The 19,631-nt window shown below is 44.5% G+C and overlaps 1 protein-coding gene across 3 annotated transcripts in view; it reads left to right on the top strand.

The window, feature by feature from the left end:
• LOC134225416 (G protein-coupled receptor kinase 2) overlaps positions 1 to 19,631 on the top strand; it is a 419,868-nt gene that overhangs the window by 255,301 nt on the left and 144,936 nt on the right. For all 3 annotated transcript variants that reach the window (XM_062705498.1, XM_062705488.1, XM_062705479.1), the window contains exons 6-7: positions 14,774 to 15,177; positions 15,297 to 15,396. In XM_062705498.1, the coding sequence (XP_062561482.1) occupies positions 14,774 to 15,177; positions 15,297 to 15,396 (504 nt within the window). The remainder of the gene's footprint in view (positions 1 to 14,773; positions 15,178 to 15,296; positions 15,397 to 19,631) is intronic.

Genomic DNA, 19,631 nt, shown 5'->3' with positions numbered 1-19,631 from the left:
GAATGCAAAACGAATACAAAATCGAATGCAGAACCAAACGAAGAATCAATCACAGAGCCAAAATACCGAATCAGATACAGAACCAAATATAGAATCGTATACAGAAACCATTACAGAATCGAATACAGAACCTAATACAGAATCGAATACAGAATGAAATACAGGACAGAATACAGAAACGGAAATTGAATCGAATTAATAACCAAATAACGATACGAAAACAGAAACCAAACACAGAGTCTTGTTATATTCTTGTTATACTTGTTACACTCAACGTATCCCCGGGCCGTGGCCAATCTACGTTGTATAACATTAGGCAATACGTTTACACTGCTGGCTTAAATTTTCAACGTGACGATTAATTTATAGAACTCATGAAATCAATGTGAACTCGACTCGTGGAAAACTTATTCCAGGTTATCCGAGGCTTGTGATAGACCCTTTGTCACAACGGACCTTTCCATCCACTGACTGGTAGGCTCGAGCGTCCCGTCCTCTGCTTCAGACCCATAAGGGGTCCGAAACAGTTCAGTTTCAGGGTAGTAAATTTGTGAGATAATAGAAGATAGAGGAAGAGAGTATGGAGCGGCTTGTTGACCGCTTCCGGCTCTAGCGACTGCTATGGAACCTTTTTATTAGAGAAATGTTTGTAGAGATAGAAACGGTTGTGTTTATGTTCATAATAGATGTTGAGACAGTTCGGGATCGCTACGATAGAGTTTATTATAGCTTAGATGATTTATACTTATGGTAGAAGGGAAATGATTGAAATCCGTTTTCTGGTGATTGTCGCTTCTTGTATGTAGATTCCTGGAGGAACTACCGGAGGAATGTAGGAACTTCCGGAGGAATTCCTGGAGGAACTTCCGGAGGAACTTCCGGAGAAATTCCTGAAGAAACTCCCGGAAGAATTCCTGAAGAAACTTCCGGAGGAATTCCTGGAGAAACTTCCGGAGGAATTCCTGGAGGAACTTCCGGGAAAATTCCTGGAGGATCTTCCGGAGCAACTCCAGGAGCAACTTTCGAAGGAACGCCTGGAGGAACTTTCGGAGGAATTTCTGGAGGAACTTCCGAAGAAAATTCTGAAGGAGCTTCCAGAGGAATTCCTGTAGGAACTTCCGGAGAAATTTCTGAAGAAACTTCCGGAGGAATTCCTGGAGGAACTTCCGGAGGAATCCCTGGAGGAACTTCCAGAGGAATTCCTGAAGGAACTTCCGGAGGAATTCCTGAAGGAACTTCCGGAGAAATTCCTGAAGGAACTTTTGGAGGAATTCCTGGTGGAACTTCCGGAGGAATTCCTGGAGAAACTTCCGGAGGAATTCCTGGTGGAACTTCCGGAGGAATTCCTGGAGGAACTTCCGGAGGAATTCCTGGAGGAACTTCGGAGGAATTCCTGGAGGAACTTCCGGAGGAATTCCTGGAGGAACTTCCGGAGGAATTCCTGGAGGAACTTCCGGAGGAATTCCTGGAGGAACTTCCGGAGGAATTGCTGGAGGAACTTCCGGAGGAATTCCTGGAGGAACTTCCGGAGGAATTCCTGGAGGAACTTCCGGAGGAATTCCTGGAGGAACTTCCGGAGGAATTCCTGGAGGAACTTCTGGAGGAATTCCTGGAGGAACTTCCGGAGGAATTCCTGGAGGAACTTCCGGAGGAATTTTCGGAGGAATTCCTGGAGGAACTTCCGGAGGAATTCCTGGAGGAACTTCCGGAGGAATTCCTGGAGGAACTTGCGGATGAATGCCTGGAGGAACTTCCGGAGGAATTCCTGGAGGAGCTTCCGGAGGAATTCCTGGAGGGACTTCCGGAGGAATTCCTGGAGGAACTTCCGGAGGAATTCCTGGAGGAACTTCCGGAGGAATTCCTGGAGGAACTTCCGGAGGAATTCCTGGAGGAACTTCCGAGGAATTCCTGGAGGAACTTCCGGAGGAATTCCTGGAGGAACTTCCGGAGGAATTCCTGGAGGAACTTCCGGAGGAATTCCTGGAGGAACTTCCGGAGGAATTCCTGGAGGAACTTCCGGAGGAATTCCTGGAGGAACTTCCGGAGGAATTCCTGGAGGAACTTCCGGAGGAATTCCTGGAGGAACTTCCGGAGGAATTCCTGGAGGAACTTCCGGAGGAATTCCTGGAGGAACTTCCGGAGGAATTCCTGGAGGAACTTCCGGAGGAATTCCTAGAGGAACTTCCGGAGGAATTCCTGGAGGAACTACCGGAGGAATTCCTGGAGGAACTTCCGGAGGAATTCCTGGAGGAACTTCCGGAGGAATTCCTGGAGGAACTTCCGGAGGAATTCCTGGAGGAACTTCCGGAGGAATTCCTGGAGGAACTTCCGGAGGAATTCCTGGAGGAACTTCCGGAGGAATTCCTGGAGGATCTTCCGGAGGAATTCCTGGCGGAACTTTCGGAGGAATTCCTGGAGGCACTTCCGGAGGAATTCCTGGAGGAACTTCCGGAGGAATTCCTGGAGGAACTTCCGGAGGAATTCCTGGAGGAACTTCCGGAGGAATTCCTGGAGGAACTTCCGGAGGAATTCCTGGAGGAACTTCCGGAGGAATTCCTGGAGGAACTTCCGGAGGAATTCCTGGAGGAACTTCCGGAGGAATTCCTGGAGGAACTTCCGGAGGAATTCCTGGAGGAACTTCGGAGGAATTCCTGGAGGAACTTCCGGAGGAATTCCTGGAGGAACTTCCGGAGGAATTCCTGGAGGAACTTCCGGAGGAATTCCTGGAGGAACTTCCGGAGGAATTCCTGGAGGAACTTCCGGAGGAATTCCTGGAGGAACTTCCGGAGGAATTCCTGGAGGAACTTCCGGAGGAGTTCTCGAGCTTCCGGAGGAATTCCTGGGGGAACTTCCGGATGAACTTCCGGAGGAATTCTTGGAGGAACTTCCGGAGGAATTCCTGGAGGAACTTCCGGAGGAATTCTTGGAGGAATTTCCGGAAGAATTTCTGGAAGAACTTCCAGAGGAATTACTGGAGGAACTTCCGGAGGAATTCCTGGTCCTTCTTGATCCGTGCTCCTATCCGACGCTTACTGGCTGCCAAAATTTTGAAAGTTCGCGACCTTCTCCACTGCTTTTCAGACACCCGTAAAGTTGGAGGGGTTGTTCTTGCTGACATTCAACGAATTGGTCTTGTTGGCCCTGCATAGAAGAGCGCTCGGCCAGAGCGTTCTGCATCAGAACGTCGGCTCCAGGGGCACGGTCACCTCAATTCGGGAGATTTGTGCCCGTAATAGTGCATAGCAATCTGCATATCAGAACGCCGTGGCGCTAATATAGGGCAGCCAGTTAGCGTCTGGTAGGAGTACGGATCAAGGAGGACTATCAGCAGAGATCACGCAGAAACTGCAAGTATTTATCTACCGATGTCTACGTTCTATAATTCGGGCCAGATGGCCTCACAAGTGGATCTCGAATGCTGAGCTCCATCGACGATGCCACCACTCATAAACCGGTATAAACAGGAATTCGAGAGCGTAAATGGAGATGGGTCGGCTATTCGAAATCTGCAAGCAAGCACTAGACAGGAATCCGGCCGGATATTGCAGCAGAGACAGAGCCAGGCATCGTGGCGCCATAGCCTCAACAAAGAAATAAAGGAAGTCGACTGGGCCCAGGTCAAGGCTAAAGCGAGCAGCCGCCCATGATGGAGAAAAAAAATTCATTTTTGAAATCGCTTCAGCATGGAAATGCTCATTGGTAGTCTGATTATCCTAAGTTTTTGAATACTAATATTTTGTGATAAGGAACAAAAATACCAATTTTCACGAAATTCTTTGACCCACTGTATCGGCATTTAATGGAATGACTGTACGTATAAACAAGGAATCCAATCCCCGAAAATTTTGTTTCTTTTGTCAGCAACCACGGACTGCAAGTCATTAAGCTCGGATTCACGCTACTCGTTGACGATGACTCGTACTCATAATGTGTGCAACCGAAACTCGAATTAATTCTCAAAACCATCATACACAAACGGTTGCCCGTTTCCAAATGGAATCCATAGCCATGCAAAAACTGTATAATGCAGAAGCATCAACTCTATATTTTTTTAATTCCGTAGAACAATGCCCTCTGCTGAACTCGGTGCCACCATCTTTCCGTACAGAAGTTGCATCAGCAGCTCTTCGACAACCCACTCCTTCTAGGACTAGATCCTGGGTCAACAACGCAAACAAAGCGTTCGTTTTTACGACTGCACACTTTACCCGAAAGCGTTCCACATTTCCGGACCGACTGGAAGCTGGCAGCTTCCTAGCCTGGCCAGAGTTCCCCGGTGCCAAAAGTCATAAATGAAAATTTATGGCACTTGCCAGATAGCTCTTTATGTTTTCGTCCGAAACCACTCGAGAAGAGTGTAAACTCGCCCAACCGCACTCTCTCTCTAGCAAGGCAAACGCGCAAACACATGCTTCATTTCCAGCAGCGTTGATTCGCAATTCTGCCGGATTGCATTCGGGGTGTCTTCTCGATTCCGGATTCCGAATTCCGGGCGCATTCCAATGACTGGAGTGAAATATAAATATACGGTAAGGGGAGGCAGGAGGTGGCTATCTTGATCGTCTTAAAAGTGGAAAATTCCATGTCGGTGCGGCGGGGACAACGGCACGGGTGTGGATGACCACACCAGTGGAAACGCATTCGTAAAAAGACCATCCCCAGTTGTTCAAATGTGATTGAAAACAAAAGTTTGTGCCGGGTGTTTGTTCGGTGGTGGTGATTCCGCCCTCAATACCATCAGTGATCAGGATGCGGAACGTGGAACGTTCTGTTTTTTTTTTTTTTGTTCAGGCTTACTGTCTTGAATGGTCGCCCCCATGGTGGATTTATGAGCGGGGAGTATTTGTTAGAGTTAGCTTTTGGTGCTAGGAATTGCAGATGGTAGAATGGTTGTTTTAAGCTTCGAAGCCTTTTTTACAGAAAACCAGAGCATACAATTAAACACAGTTTTAATTGCTGGATAAAATTCTGGAACGTCCGGAAAAAGGATATTCAAGGTGCAATTATTTTGCAGGTCAAAAGTAGTTTAATAAACAATAAATATCAATGCTGTAATGATTTTACTAGGAAATTAGGGAATAAAAAACGGCTTAAACAGCACACTGCACACAGTCGCATATTTGTCCCATATGAATAGGAAACCCAGCAAAGATGGGACTGATATGCGATCATAGGCAGCACGTTGTAGATAAGTTACAGTAAAAGAGAAGAAAAATTCATTCATTCCTCAGAGGAGGAATGAAGAGATGAAGGAATGAAGGAATAAAGAAATTAAGAAATCAAGAAATGAAGGAACAAAAGAATAAAGGAAATAAAGAATTGGGAAGCAATTAAGGACTGTAAAAATAAAGGAATGAACAAAAAAAGGAATTTAGAAATCCGGGAATTAAGAAATCAGGGAATTAAAGAATTTTGGAATTAGGAAATTTAAAAATCAGTCCGCTTGAATGCCATTTTTTATGAAAAAAGGAGGAAAAATCCACAAACGAACAACTCTCAACTGACCAAATCATTTTGGAATTTGTACAACCGTTTAATAAAAGAAATTGACCAGTTGATTACCATGTTCATAGCTGGCATTGCGACTCAAAAGCATCTCGCCATTTTTTATAGCCAAGCAGTGTAATTAAACTTAATTCTCAACGGACTCTATCTATTCTGAAAGAGCAAATCTACTAATGGTCAACTAATCAAACAAAATGTGAAAGCTTTAGCCAAAAACAAATAACAAAAAGAACAAGAACAACATTTTATATAGAACTTAATCCTCCTCTTGAATTTCCAATTGCTTTCATCTTCAAAAAGTTAGTTCATTTACCAGATGAATCCAGCATTCCTCTGATTGTTCTTTATCCACACATGTGATACGGATGACGAATGGGCACGTACCGCCGAAGCTCAATAGCAATTCAATTAGCCATGCTGACCGAACAAATTTTCCGCCCCGCTCGAATATGATTCCTAACGAGAAAAGTTTTGTCTTTTCGGGGAAATTGTTCGCTACCGGGGAAATCCCCGCAAAAGGGCGACCCATGTTCAGAGGCGTTTGATCTGCAGCGGTATTCCCTGACGGCATATGTTTCCACCACCGGTGGTGGCGGCCGTCGATGGGTGAATGATTTTCCCATGTCACTCAGATGTGCATACGCTCCGTGTATGCTGCGTGCCGAATCCTGCCTGTGCAGGAAGGGAATTCATGTGAAGACAGCCGTAGATTTCTTGGAAAATGAAGCAACTAAGTGGTACCGGGCGGATGATGTGGTTCCGTTCGGCAATGATTCGCCATTTGACAACTTCGGCCTGGAGCACGTACGGTTGAAGCACGTTGACTGTCAGAAGCGTTTATCGTTGCAATCTTTTTCGGGGAATTGCTAGTACATATTGTTAGAGCGGTCGAATAGCAGTGAATTACAGCGTGTCGTAAGTGGTCAGAAACGTTACTCTAACGTGATTGTTTAACATAACTTTGTATCCGGTTCAGTATTCGATTCTGTATTCCAATCTTTATTCGATTCTGTATTAAATTCTGCATTCAATTCTGTTTTCGATTCTGTAATTGGTTTAGTATTCGATTCTGCATTCAAATCTGTATTTGTATTCTGTATTTGATTCTTTATTGGTTTTGTATTCGAATCAGTATTTGACTCGTCACTAGATTCTTCCGCTTTAGATTCTTTATAGGAATTCATTGAATAAATTCGATTCTGTATTTCATCCTGAATTCTGCTCAATTCTTGATTCTATATTCGATTCTTAATTTTGTTCTGAATTCGAATCTGTATTCAATTTTGTATTCTACTCTGTATTCGATTCTGTGACGAATCTGTAGTTAGTTCTGTTTACCGATTCTGTATACGGTTCTGTATTCTTCATTTGGTATCCGATTCTTTATTAGATTCTGAAATCGATTCTGTATTCAAAACTTTATTTGATTCTGTATCAGATTTTTTATTTGGTACTTAATTTGAACCTGTATTCGATTCCAAATTCAATTTCTGTATTCGAACCTTTATTTGGTTTTGTATTTGATTCCATTTTCGATTTTGTATTCTGCTTTGTATTTGATTTTGTATACGGTTCCATATTCGATTCTGTATTTGGTTCTGAATTCGATTTTGTAATGGATTCTGTATTCGATTCTTCATTTGGTTCTTAATTAGATTCTGCATTCTGCTCAGTAGTTGATTCTATATTTGGTTCAGTAGTCGGTTGTGTTTTCGTTTTGAATTCGATCTTGATTTCAATTCTGTATTCGATTCTTTATTTGGTTCTGAATACGAGTCTATATTTAATTCTGAACCAACTTAATTGGATTTAACATACAGTTCTGTATTCGAATCTGTATTCGATTCTTTATCTAAATATGTATTCGATTCAGTATTCTAAATTCGGTTCTGTATTAGATTCTGTATTTATTTCTGTGTTTGGTTTTGTATTCGATTCGGTATTTAATTTTGTAAAAAGTTCTGTATTTGATTCTGTATTTAATTCTGTATTCGATTCTGTGTTTGGTTACGTATTCGATTCTAGACCTGTGCGCCAATTGAAATTTTATCGGCGGCGGCGTGACGGCGTCACGCCATTGGCTACCAGCGGCGGCGTGGGCTAAATTTATGCATCAAAAATTCTCCGGATTTCTTTGGAAGCTTCCAGGAATTCCTCCGTAAATTCCTCTAGGAATTCCTCTAGGAATTCCTCCGGTAATTCCTCTAGGAATTCCTCCGGTAATTCCTCCAGGAATTCCTCCAGAAATTCCTCCAGAAATTCCTCCAGAAATTCCTCCAGAAATTCCTTCAGGAATTCCTCCGGAAGATTCTCCGGAAGTTCCTCCAGGAATTCCTCCGGAAGTTCCTCCAGGAATTCCTCCGGAAGTTCCTCCAGGAATTCCTCCGGAAGTTCCTCCAGGAATTCCTCCGGAAGTTCCTCCAGGAATTCCTCCGGAAGTTCCTCCAGGAATTCCTCCGGAAGTTCCTCCAGGAATTCCTCCGGAAGTTCCTCCAGGAATTCCTCCGGAAGTTCCTCCAGGAATTCCTCCGGAAGTTCCTCCAGGAATTCCTCCGAAGTTCCTCCAGGAATTCCTCCGGAAGTTCCTCCAGGAATTCCTCCGGAAGTTCCTCCAGGAATTCCTCCGGAAGTTCCTCCAGGAATTCCTCCGGAAGTTCCTCCAGGAATTCCTCCGGAAGTTCCTCCAGGAATTCCTCCGGAAGTTCCTCCAGGAATTCCTCCGGAAGTTCCTCCAGGAATTCCTCCGGAAGTTCCTCCAGGAATTCCTCCGGAAGTTCCTCCAGGAATTCCTCCCGAAGTTCCTCCAGGAATTTCTCCGGAAGTTCCTCCAGGAATTCCTCCGGATGTTCCTCCAGGAACTCCTCCGGAAGTTCCTCCAGGAATTCCTCGGCAGTTCCTCCAGGAATTCCTCCGGAAGTTCCTCCAGGAATTCCTCCGGAACTTCCTCCAGGAATTCCTCCGGAACTTCCTCCAGGAATTCCTCCGGATGTTCCTCCAGGAATTCCTCCGGAAGCTCCTCCAGGAATTCCTCCGGAAGTTCCTCCAGGAATTCCTCCGGAAGTTCCTCCAGGAATTCCTCCGGAAGTTCCTCCAGGAATTCCTCCGGAAGCTCCTCCAGGAATTCCTCCGGAAGTTCCTCCAGGAATTCCTCCGGAAGTTCCTCCAGGAATTCCTCCGGAAGTTCCTCCAGGAATTCCTCCGGAAGTTCCTCCAGGAATTCCTCCGGAAGTTCCTCCAGGAATTCCTCCGGAAGTTCCTCCAGGAATTCCTCCGGAAGTTCCTCCAGGAATTCCTCCGGAAGTTCCTCCAGGAATTCCTCCGACATCTCCTCCAGGAATTGCTCCGGAAGTTCCTCCAGGAATTCCTCCGGAAGTTCCTCCAGGAATTCCTCCGGAAGTTCCTCCAGGAATTCCTCCGGAAGTTCCTCCAGGAATTCCTCCGGAAGTTCCTCCAGGAATTCCTCCGGAAGTTCCTCCAGGAATTCCTCCGGAAGTTCCTCCAGGAATTCCTCCGGAAGTTCCTCCAGGAATTCCTCCCGAAGTTCCTCCAGGAATTCCTCCCGAAGCTCCTCCAGGAATTCCTCCGGAAGTTCCTCCAGGAGCTCCTCCGGAAGTGCCTCCAGGAATTCTTCCAGAAATTCTTCCGGAAGTTCTTCCAGAAATTCTTCCGGAAGCTCCTCCAGCAATTCCTCCGGAAGTTCCTCCAGGAATTCCTCCGGAAGTTCCTCCAGGAATTCCTCCGGAAGTTCCTCCAGGAATTCCTCCGGAAGTTCCTCCAGGAATTCCTCCGGAAGTTCCTCCAGCAATTCCTCCGGAAGTTCCTCCAGCAATTCCTCCGGAAGTTCCTCCAGGAATTCCTCCGGAAGTTCCTCCAGGAATTCCTCCGGAAGTTCCTCCAGGAATTCCTCCGGAAGTTCCTCCAGGAATTCCTCCGGAAGTTCCTCCAGGAATTCCTCCGGAAGTTCCTCCAGGAATTTCTCCGGAAGTTCCTCCAGGAATTCCTCCGGATGTTCCTCCAGGAACTCCTACGGAAGTTCCTCCAGGAATTCCTCCGGCAGTTCCTCCAGGAATTCCTCCGGAAGTTCCTCCAGGAATTCCTCCGGAAGTTCCTCCAGGAATTCCTCCGGAAGTTCCTCCAGGAATTCCTCCGGATGTTCCTCCAGGAATTCCTCCGGAAGTTCCTCCAGGAATTCCTCCGGAAGTTCCTCCAGGAATTCACCCGGAAGTTCCTCCAGGAATTCATCCGGAAGTTCCTCCAGGAAATCCTCCGGAAGTTCCTCCAGGAATTCCTCCGGAAGTTCCTCCAGGAATTCCTCCGGAAGTTCCTCCAGGAATTCTTCCGGAAGTTCCTCCAGGAATTCCTCCGGAAGTTCCTCCAGGAATTCCTCCGGAAGTTCCTCCAGGAATTCCTCCGGAAGTTCCTCCAGGAATTCCTCCGGAAGTTCCTCCAGGAATTCCTCCGGAAGTTCCTCCAGGAATTCCTCCGGAAGTTCCTCCAGGAATTCCTCCGGAAGTTCCTCCAGGAATTCCTCCGGAAGTTCCTCCAGGAATTCCTCCGGAAGTTCCTCCAGGAATTCCTCCGGAAGTTCCTCCAGGAATTCCTCCGGAAGTTCCTCCAGGAATTCCTCCGGAAGTTCCTCCAGGAATTCCTCCGGAAGATCCTCCAGGAATTCCTCAGGAAGTTCTTCCAGGAATTCCTCAGGAAGTTCTTCCAGGAATTCCTCCGGAAGTTCCTCCAGGAATTCCTTCGGAAGTTCCTCCAGGAATTCCTCCGGAAGTTCCTCCAGGAATTCCTTCGGAAGTTCCTCCAGGAATTCCTCCGGAAGTTCCTCCAGGAATTCCTCCGGAAGTTCCTCCAGGAATTCCTCCGGAAGTTCCTCCAGGAATTCCTCCGGAAGTTCCTCCAGGAATTCCTCCGGAAGTTCCTCCAGGAATTCCTCCGGAAGTTCCTCCAGGAATTCCTCCGGAAGTTCCTCCAGGAATTCCTCCGGAAGTTCCTCCAGGAATTCCTCCGGAAGTTCTTCCAGGAATTCCTCCGGAAGTTCCTCCAGGAATTCCTCCGGAAGTTCCTCCAGGAATTCCTCCGGAAGTTCCTCCAGGAATTCCTCCGGAAGTTCCTCCAGGAATTCCTCCGGAAGTTCCTCCAGGAATTCCTCCGAAGTTCCTCCAGGAATTCCTCCGGAAGTTCCTCCAGGAATTCCTCCGGAAGTTCCTCCAGGAATTCCTCCGGAAGTTCCTCCAGGAATTCCTCCGGAAGTTCCTCCAGGAATTCCTCCGGAAGTTCCTCCAGGAATTCCTCCGGAAGTTCCTCCAGGAATTCCTCCGGAAGTTCCTCCAGGAATTCCTCCGGAAGTTCCTCCAGGAATTCCTCCGGAAGTTCCTCCAGGAATTCCTCCGGAAGTTCCTCCAGGAATTCCTCCGGAAGTTCCTCCAGGAATTCCTCCGGAAGTTCCTCCAGGAATTCCTCCGGAAGTTTCTCCAGGAATTCCTCCGAAAGTTCCTCCAGGAATTCCTCCGGAAGTTCCTCCAGGAATTCCTCCGGAAGTTTCTCCAGGAATTCCTCCGAAAGTTCCTCCAGGAATTCCTCCGGAAGTTCCTCCAGGAATTCCTCCGGAAGTTCCTCCAGGAATTCCGCCGGAAGTTCCTCCAGGAATTTCGCCGGAAGTTCCTCCAGGAATTCCGCCGGAAGTTCCTCCAGGAATTCCGCCGGAAGTTCCTCCAGGAATTCCGCCGGAAGTTCCTCCAGGAATTCCTCCGGAAGTTCCTCCAGGAATTCCTCCGGAAGTTCCTCCAGGAATTCCTCCGGAAGTTCCTCCAGGAATTCCTCCGAAAGTTCCTCCAGGAATTCCTCTGGAAGTTCCTCCAGGAATTCCTCCGGAGGTTCCTCCAAGAATTCCTCCGGAAGTTCCTCCAGGAATTCCTCCGGAAGTTCCTCCAGGAATTCCTCCGGAAGTTCCTCCAGGAATTCCTCCGGAAGTTCCTCGAGGAATTCCTCCGGAAGTTCCTCGAGGAATTCCTCCGGAAGTTCCTCCAGGAATTCCTCCGGAAGTTCCTCCAGGAATTCCTCCTGAAGTTCCTCCAGGAATTCCTCCGGAAGTTCCTCCAGGAATTCCTCCGGAAGTTCCTCCAGGAATTCCTCCGGAAGTTCCTCCAGGAATTCCTCCGGAAGTTCCTCCAGGAATTCCTCCGGAAGTTCCTCCAGGAATTCCTCCGGAAGTTCCTCCAGGAATTCCTCCCGAAGTTCCTCCAGGAATTCCTCCCGAAGCTCCTCCAGGAATTCCTCCGGAAGTTCCTCCACGAATTCCTCCGGAAGTTCCTCCACGAATTCCTCCGGGAGTTGCTCCTGGAACTCCTCCGGAAGTTGCTCCAGGAACTCCTCCGAAAGTTGCTCCAGGAACTCCTCCGGAAGTTGCTCCAGGAACTCTTCCGGAAGTTGCTCCAGGAACTCCTCCGGAAGTTGCTCCAGGATTTCCCCCGGAAGTTGCTCCAGGAACTCCTCCGGAAGTTGCTCCAGGAACTCCTCCGGAAGTTGCTCCAGGAACTCCTCCGGAAGTTGCTCCAGGAACTCCTCCGGAAGTTGCTCCAGGAACTCCTCCGGAAGTTGCTCCAGGAACTCCTCCGGAAGTTGCTCCAGGAACTCCTCCGGAAGTTGCTCCAGGAACTCCTCCGGAAGCTGCTCCAGGAACTCCTCCAAAAGTTGCTCCAGGAACTCCTCCGGGAGCTCCTCCAGGAACTCATGCGGAAATTCCTTCAGGAACTCCTCCGGAAGTCGATACCTCCCTTACTCGATATTCTCTAAGTCGAAGTAAATTCCTAAAGGATTTTCACCTCGCTCACTCGATGTTGTCAGAATCAGTTCTAATGCACAATATACACGATGTCGGGTAAAAAGTGAGAAGTAAGAATTGAGAAGTGAAAAGTGAGAAGTGAGAAATTTGAGAAGTGAGAACTGTGGATTGAGGAGCGAGAAGTGAAAAGTGGAAAGTGATAGTGAAAAATGAGTAATGAAAAGTAAGAAGTCAGATGGTAGAAGTAAGAAGTTAAAAATAAGAAATGAGAAATGACAAATTCGAAGTGAGAATTGTGAAAAATGAAAAGTGAGAAAAGAAAAGTAAAAAGGGAAAAGCGAGAAGTGAGAAGAAAGAATCGAGAAGTGAAAAGTAAGAGCTCAGAAGTTAGAAGTGAAAAGTTTGAGAAGTGAGAGGTGAGTAAAAAATGAGAATAGAAGAGTGCGAAGTAAGAAGTGAGAAGCGAAAAGTGAGAAGTGAAAATTTCGAAGTGAGAAATGCGAAGTGAGAAGTGAAAAGTGAGAAGAGAGAAGTGAGAAAAGAGAAGTGAGGAGCGAGAAGTGCGAAGTGAATGGTGAGAAATGAAAAGAACAAAGTGAGTAGTAAGGTATAAGAAGTGAAAAGTGAGAAGAGTGGAGTGAGAACTGAGAATTAAGAGAACCAAGTAGTGAGAAGTTAAAAGTGAGGTGAATATAGGATTTTTTTTAACTTTATCTTTATTCCTTCTAACCATTTCTTCTCAATCCTTCCTGCTTTCCTTGAGGAAATAAAAGTGAAAAATTTGTGAAGTAAGTGCTTCGAGGGCCCTCCTCAGCCGTGCGATAAGACGCGCGGCTATAAAGCAATACCATGCTGAGGGTGGCTGGGTTTGAGTCCCGGTGCCGGTCTAGGCAGTTTTCGGATTGAAAATTGTCTCGACTTCCCTGGGCATAAAAGTATCATCGTGTTAGCCTCATGATATACGGATGCATAAATGGTAACCTAGCTTAGAAACCTCGCATGGAAATAACTGTGGAAGTGCTTGAGTGTAAAGTGAAAGGTAAAAAGTGAGAAGTAAGAAGTACTGATTCAAAACATTTCATTTCTCACTTCTCAATTATCACTATTCATTATTAATTTTAACTATTTGGCCAAACGGCATACGGCCAAATAGCATGCTGTCAAATAGTCATAAACCATATTTCTACATGGTATGAAAAGTGTTTGATATTTTGGAAGAAAAATATAAAGTGTTCTTTATCTCGATACCTCCCTAACTCGATGATCCCTTCAATATCGAGTAAGGGAGAGTTCACTGTATAGGGGAACTGTTCCGTTTTCAATCTCACTGTACATATATTCATCTCATCGCGAAACAAAGAAATACGGCACCAATTTCGTTCCTTCTTTTTGCTAACATGCATGCTCACTGCTGAAAAAATCACAAAAATAATGAGCAAATCAAATACCTTTTCGTTGCTTTGTTTTTCGTAGGACCAATATCGGAGCTATGAGATGAAGTCCAGGAGCAGTAACCCTATCACTTTCCTGGGTGAATCCTTCGTCTATGTTTTAGTTTATCTACCCTACATAATTAACAAAACATCCTTGACGTGGTATTGTGGGGATGTAGAGGTATTCTCGGTCTCATGTAGCAACAATAATACACAGTAACATTCCTCTTCTTTCCCAACTGACCGTAACGAAATGGCTGGTCATGGAGGTATGTCCGAAAAAAGTTTTAGAGGGTTTCAAAAGGAATTTTTGGGGACTTTCCGAAGGAACTCCTGGGCAAATTCTCAAAGAATTCTGCGGAATATTCGAGGCTCTACAGAAATACCTCAAATAATTCCTAGATGGTTTTTATGGTAATTAGTTTTTAATTTTACCAAACCGATATAATATAAATCAATAAGAAAAAGTGGAAAACGTTAAAAAGGATCGCATTTTATCAAAGAAGTGGAGAACCGTCCGAGTCGGTAGCTTCAAAAAAAAAAAATAATGAAAAAAGAAGCATAGTTGCATGTCCACTTGAAATACTTGAAATCCTGTCAAATGCGTTCTTTCCTCTGTTCTTTTAGTACAAAAATGAAATTTTAAATTTCATTTATTAAATATGTGAATGGATGATTATTGTGTTTGAAATCCGATACTGAATACAAATATAATCTGAATTTGTCGTATATCTGGTGAATTATCTTAGAATATGCAAATTAGTTCGATTAATTTTTAGCTGCCAAGAAGCTTTAGTTTGTTCCTTACCCGGGCAGTGAAATTCTTCTCTGCTTTGACCCCAGTTCCTTGATATGATTATGTAATCGAGTCAAGACCACCCGAGCGAGACTGTAATTATTTCAATGAATTTTCCATCCTCATTTTTTCATCTTCTGACGTATCCATATAGCAGGCATAATCATCCAGGTCTTCCATTGTGTGTTTGTGCGTGCGCGCACCCATTTCCGAATGCGTTACCAATAAAGCTTTTCCTCCCCCATTCTGCAGGTACGAAATCGCTGCCGATGAGAACCGCGTGAAGCTGGCATACAATGTGGCCAAGCGGTATCTGGGCCTCTGCGCGGACGGTCACGTCACGGAGGACAGCGGAGGTGGAGGACGGGACGACGGCGACGATGGGAAGTGCGACGACGACAGCGGAATCGGTGGCGACACCAAAAAGCTCAGCAATCACGACGACCCGGCGGCGGAGAAGAAGAGCCTGGCCGGGTCGAACTCGTTGAACAATTCTTCCGGCGCGGTGGTGGTCGGCAGCAAAGGCACGGCAAACGCCAACAACTCCAGCTCGGCCATCAAGAAGTGCTCCAGCTCGGACGACGACGATAACGATGAGTTTGTGCTGGACATTCTGAACGACGACATCGTGGCGCAGGTCCGGAGTAAACTGTTGAGTACGTTGAAAAGCGATGCGAAAGCGCGGATGTGGAAAAATCGGAAACTGTGTTACTAATTTATTGTGCAATTTGCTTTTTTTTTTCTTTCTTTTGGTTTTCCCACCCATCTGCTGCAGACGGTAGCAAGGAGCTGTTCGAGGCGTCGGTGACAGCGGTGAAAACATTCCTGCAGGGAGAACCATTTCGGGAATTCGAAGCGTCGATGTATTTTCACAGGTAAGTGTTTCAGTCATCTACTGTTTTTTTGTGGGGGCGGTTTCCAAGTAGGGGTTTTTGTTTTCCTGCGATGATTGGAAGTAAATTCCATTACTTGAAATGATCCCAGAGGAAATTGGGAAAAATGTTGGGAATGAGCATTATATTATAAGTGAAATGTTTTTCGTGGGAAATTGGATCGTATGAGTAAGCGAAAGAATCGATGATAATTGATCAAATGGCATTAGATTGATCGAAGAGAAAATTAGATTGACGTTTGAGCGGAAATTCATTTCGAAATGGTAAACGCTGCTATCAGAAAAAAGTAATAAAACATATTGATCAAAAACATTTGCCTAAATTTGATTTGTCTGCCTTTCAGGACGATTCAATGCTTTTAATGTATGAGACAAAATAAGCTGAACATAAAAGTTGTAATTCAATAATTATGCAGCAACTAACATCTAACAATGATGCTCGGACATATGTATTCTTTTGACGTAGAACTACGTCTGTCTTTTCTATATTGGGGTACACTTTAAAATTGCAAAAAATCGAAAAACGTCACGAAAATATGATAGACTTTGATCGTTAATATCTCAGCCATTTCTCGATGGATTTTCAATTTTCTTGGACCATTCGATCAAGGAAGAGTCAACGCTTCATTCCCAAGGTACACTGAAGTCGTTTTTTACGCGGTTGTTTTTACACGACTCGCTTTTTATGCGATTATTTTTCACTCGAATTTCGGGATTTCTGCGGTTCATTCAGACATACTTTGGAATTTACGCGGGGTTTAACTTTGTTTTAATTCACGTGGCCCATATCATCCGCATAAAAAATGACTCCAGTGTATTACAATATATACGTATGATAATATTTAGTATTGAAATTTGCTAACAGTTTAGGAATTGGTTTCGGTGAATCAGTCAATCGCAAGCTTCTTCTTCCATAGCACTACATTCCAACTGGAACTTGGCCTGCTTTTCAACTTAGTAATCTATTAGTATTTCTTTAGTTATTGATTAAAAGCTTTCCTTGCCCGCCATTGCAATAGTATGTATCTTGTGTGGTAAATACAATGGATACACTATGCCCAGGGTGTGAGAATGTTTTCCACCCGAAACATTCTAGATCGGATCGAGAATCGATCTCGCCATCTCCGGATTCTGCGCCTTTGTTCTCAAGGCTAACTGAGAACCTAAAGCCGGCATAGACGTCAAATTAATGCAACTTACAGGACTTTTAACTCGTTTGTGCTAACTTACAGGCGCGTTTTCTCTGTAAAGCATGGGGGCGTTTGACGACAGCTGCTCGCTTACGTCTATTGATGCCAGTAGAGAGGCTCGGAATCTTTTTCGCTGCTGCAGTAAATGCGTTCTGGTAATCTTTCTTCGGCTCTAGGTGTCTGCTGGAGTAAATGCAAATTCCGACTCCTCACGTGAAGGATTGATAATTATTATCAATAAACTCTCAAACTGTCAAGCAGCGGCCAAGGCAACGCAGCGGTACACTATCAGCCAGATTTTTGGAATTATCATTTGATAACTTCGCAGGTGTGAAAAATAGGCGAGTTGTTATCGGCGATAACTTTTCAAATCTTGCAACACAAAATTATTATTTTAATGTAAACCAAACTAATCTAATACCAATTTAATGTAAACAATTCAGCTCAATCGAATGTTTGGCATTGTGTTTTGGTGTTATGTAGGGAAAGAAGTTCAAAAGTAGCATTCACCAATAATGCTTCGAATCAAGATACAATTATCGAACGATTCTTACTCTCTAGCGAGTTTTTATTAATTGATAATTTGGATATGTGATCGCTTGAGAGTGTTATTCATCCTCGTTTATTTGAAAAACATATTTTTATCATCCTTTTTAAATGTTAGTCTAAAATCTCACTCAATCTCAGGAGAGCAGGATAAACAGCGAAAACAGATTCACCCGGGGCTTGAAACACGCTTGCTTTGGTGTCATCGAACAGAAAAGTCGAAAACCTGTACATTACATACAGCTACGTAGTTCAACGTCACATTTGCGTACAACCCGATTGGGCTGCACCTTTGAGTTTTTTTAAATAATGTCCGCTTGCTTTTAACCAGAGATCTGGTTTCTGGCAATAACCATACAGGATTGAGCACTACCGTATCCGCTTAATGATTGATGAAAATTTTGAAGCTTGGTGATTCTTGTTCTTAAATCGGCATTTGCTTTATTGAGCTGCTTATTATGAGGCTGTAAAATTAAATAGATGGTTTATTATAAAAAAATCAGACAAATAATAATTTTTTCTTCTAGTTATATCTTACTTATTTCTTACTTTTTTATTTAAAACCTTAAAGAATAAGTCAATCCATTTTGTTGGTTAAAATGGTCCTTTTTTTAATTTCTGTATTGTAATTGTTGATCTATAATGAATTGTTGTTGCTGATGACGTACGGCAATCAATAAAATAGCCTTCTCCAGATTGCTTTACCGAACAACGTAATTCAAACCACATGTCAAACACCACAAATGCGTTTGGTCTAACTGGAACATACTTGCAATGAAATCTGAAACAATACTTTGCTAATTCATCAAACCGAACACGTCCCCCTTTTCACCATGAGGCCACAAAACTGCGGCTTCCAATCCGGTAATACCACACCCAGGTTACAGCAGAAAGCAAACATCTTGTTAACACAATCTCTTACGTAATTCTGGTGCGTCTCCATTCCGCTGAGCATCCCACCGACTTCGTCACACTCTTCCTTTTTCTCTGTTTGGCGTGTACTGCTGCACCCCGCCAGAAAACCGCATCGACATCGTACTCGATTTTCACCGCAAACTGGAAAATGCAGCTTATTTCTGAGGCGGATGCTGCAGTTTGCAGCCAGCCCGGCGCGCGTGATGAATATTCCTGCCAAGAAGGAAAATCGGAAAACAACCCTTTGAAATGCAAGTAATGCGATTCGCACCATCGCTGACTTTGTTGGTATCGACCAGTGCAATGCAATTGCAATGCGATGATGATGCACAGCACAACAGCAAGAAGGATGGAAAAGACGTTTCGTGCTCAGCGTTTTCCAGCACTGTGGTGTAAGTATGGCACACAACGCAACGCCATTTTGATTGCACAAACGGGACCAACCAACGTCTGCCTCTGCCGGGAAAATATGTGGGCACAGAAACTGGGCGAGCAATCCGAAATACATAAATCGACATTGTTATCTGGTGTCAATCTTACGATAGTACGGATGTGCATTGCAATTTCCGTAGAGCTTTGTTCTGGGTTTCAGATTTACATAGATAGATTGCTCTATGAAGCAGTTTATGATGAGTGCTTAATTGTTGAGTTTGTTTTCTTGATTGTTTCATTCGACAGGCAAACAATTCAGTTCAAATGATCTGAAATACTATAACTATTTAATATGCCGCAAATACATGATTCAACATAAAAGTTGTAAAAGAAAAATGAACTACACAAAAAAAAAGATATACATAGTAACTGGTTTAAAGCTCCCAGTTATTATATTCCTGATGCCCGAATTGCTCGAAATTCGTTGCCTCGTTAACTACAAAAATGCCTTCTTCCCATTCCGGCAATGCACTTAATAACGCACGATTGTGATTTGAATACGATTTTTCACATTGCATCAGTAGAGACATGTTTAGCAACGAAGCTTTCTAGATCTGCCAGATACAAATTCGCTACTGAATTGTCGAAATTTCAATGTAATATAACAATAAATAAAGCAATTGGTGAGAATAGCGCCTTTTCTCTACACGCCAGTAATCTGTAGATTAAAAAACATTAAAGATTTAAAAAAAATCTACACGCCAGCTCTCCTAATCGCACCTTTATAGTAAATTTGAAAGCGCATCTCTGCTTCAATCCATCTAAAGCCACAAACGTTGTTGATCTTGTACTTGATTTTGAGCCATCAACCGTACGTATCAGTCTTGTCCGAAAACCATGCTCAACAATCATCTGCCACAGTTCAGTTCTTTTTATTCAATACGGTGATTTATGATTAATTAATCTGCATGCTGAACTTCCAGAATTTATCAAGGAGTAAATTTGACCCATCGATGATCAAACGTCACGGAACGTTGCCGGCAGGGTGGCTTCGTCACCGGCCTTCTAAACTTACCCTTGATTGTGTTCACCTCGTTTGCCGAATTCCGCAGTCCACTCCTGGATGAACCTCCGTTACGGTGCCTTGAACCCGCATCGCATAATCCGTGATATACACTAAATCACCAGGTGATCG

Source organism: Armigeres subalbatus, chromosome 1, assembly GCF_024139115.2.
Source record: "Armigeres subalbatus isolate Guangzhou_Male chromosome 1, GZ_Asu_2, whole genome shotgun sequence".
Taxonomy (NCBI): Eukaryota; Metazoa; Arthropoda; class Insecta; order Diptera; family Culicidae; genus Armigeres; species Armigeres subalbatus.
This window is presented reverse-complemented; position numbering and strand designations above follow the sequence as displayed.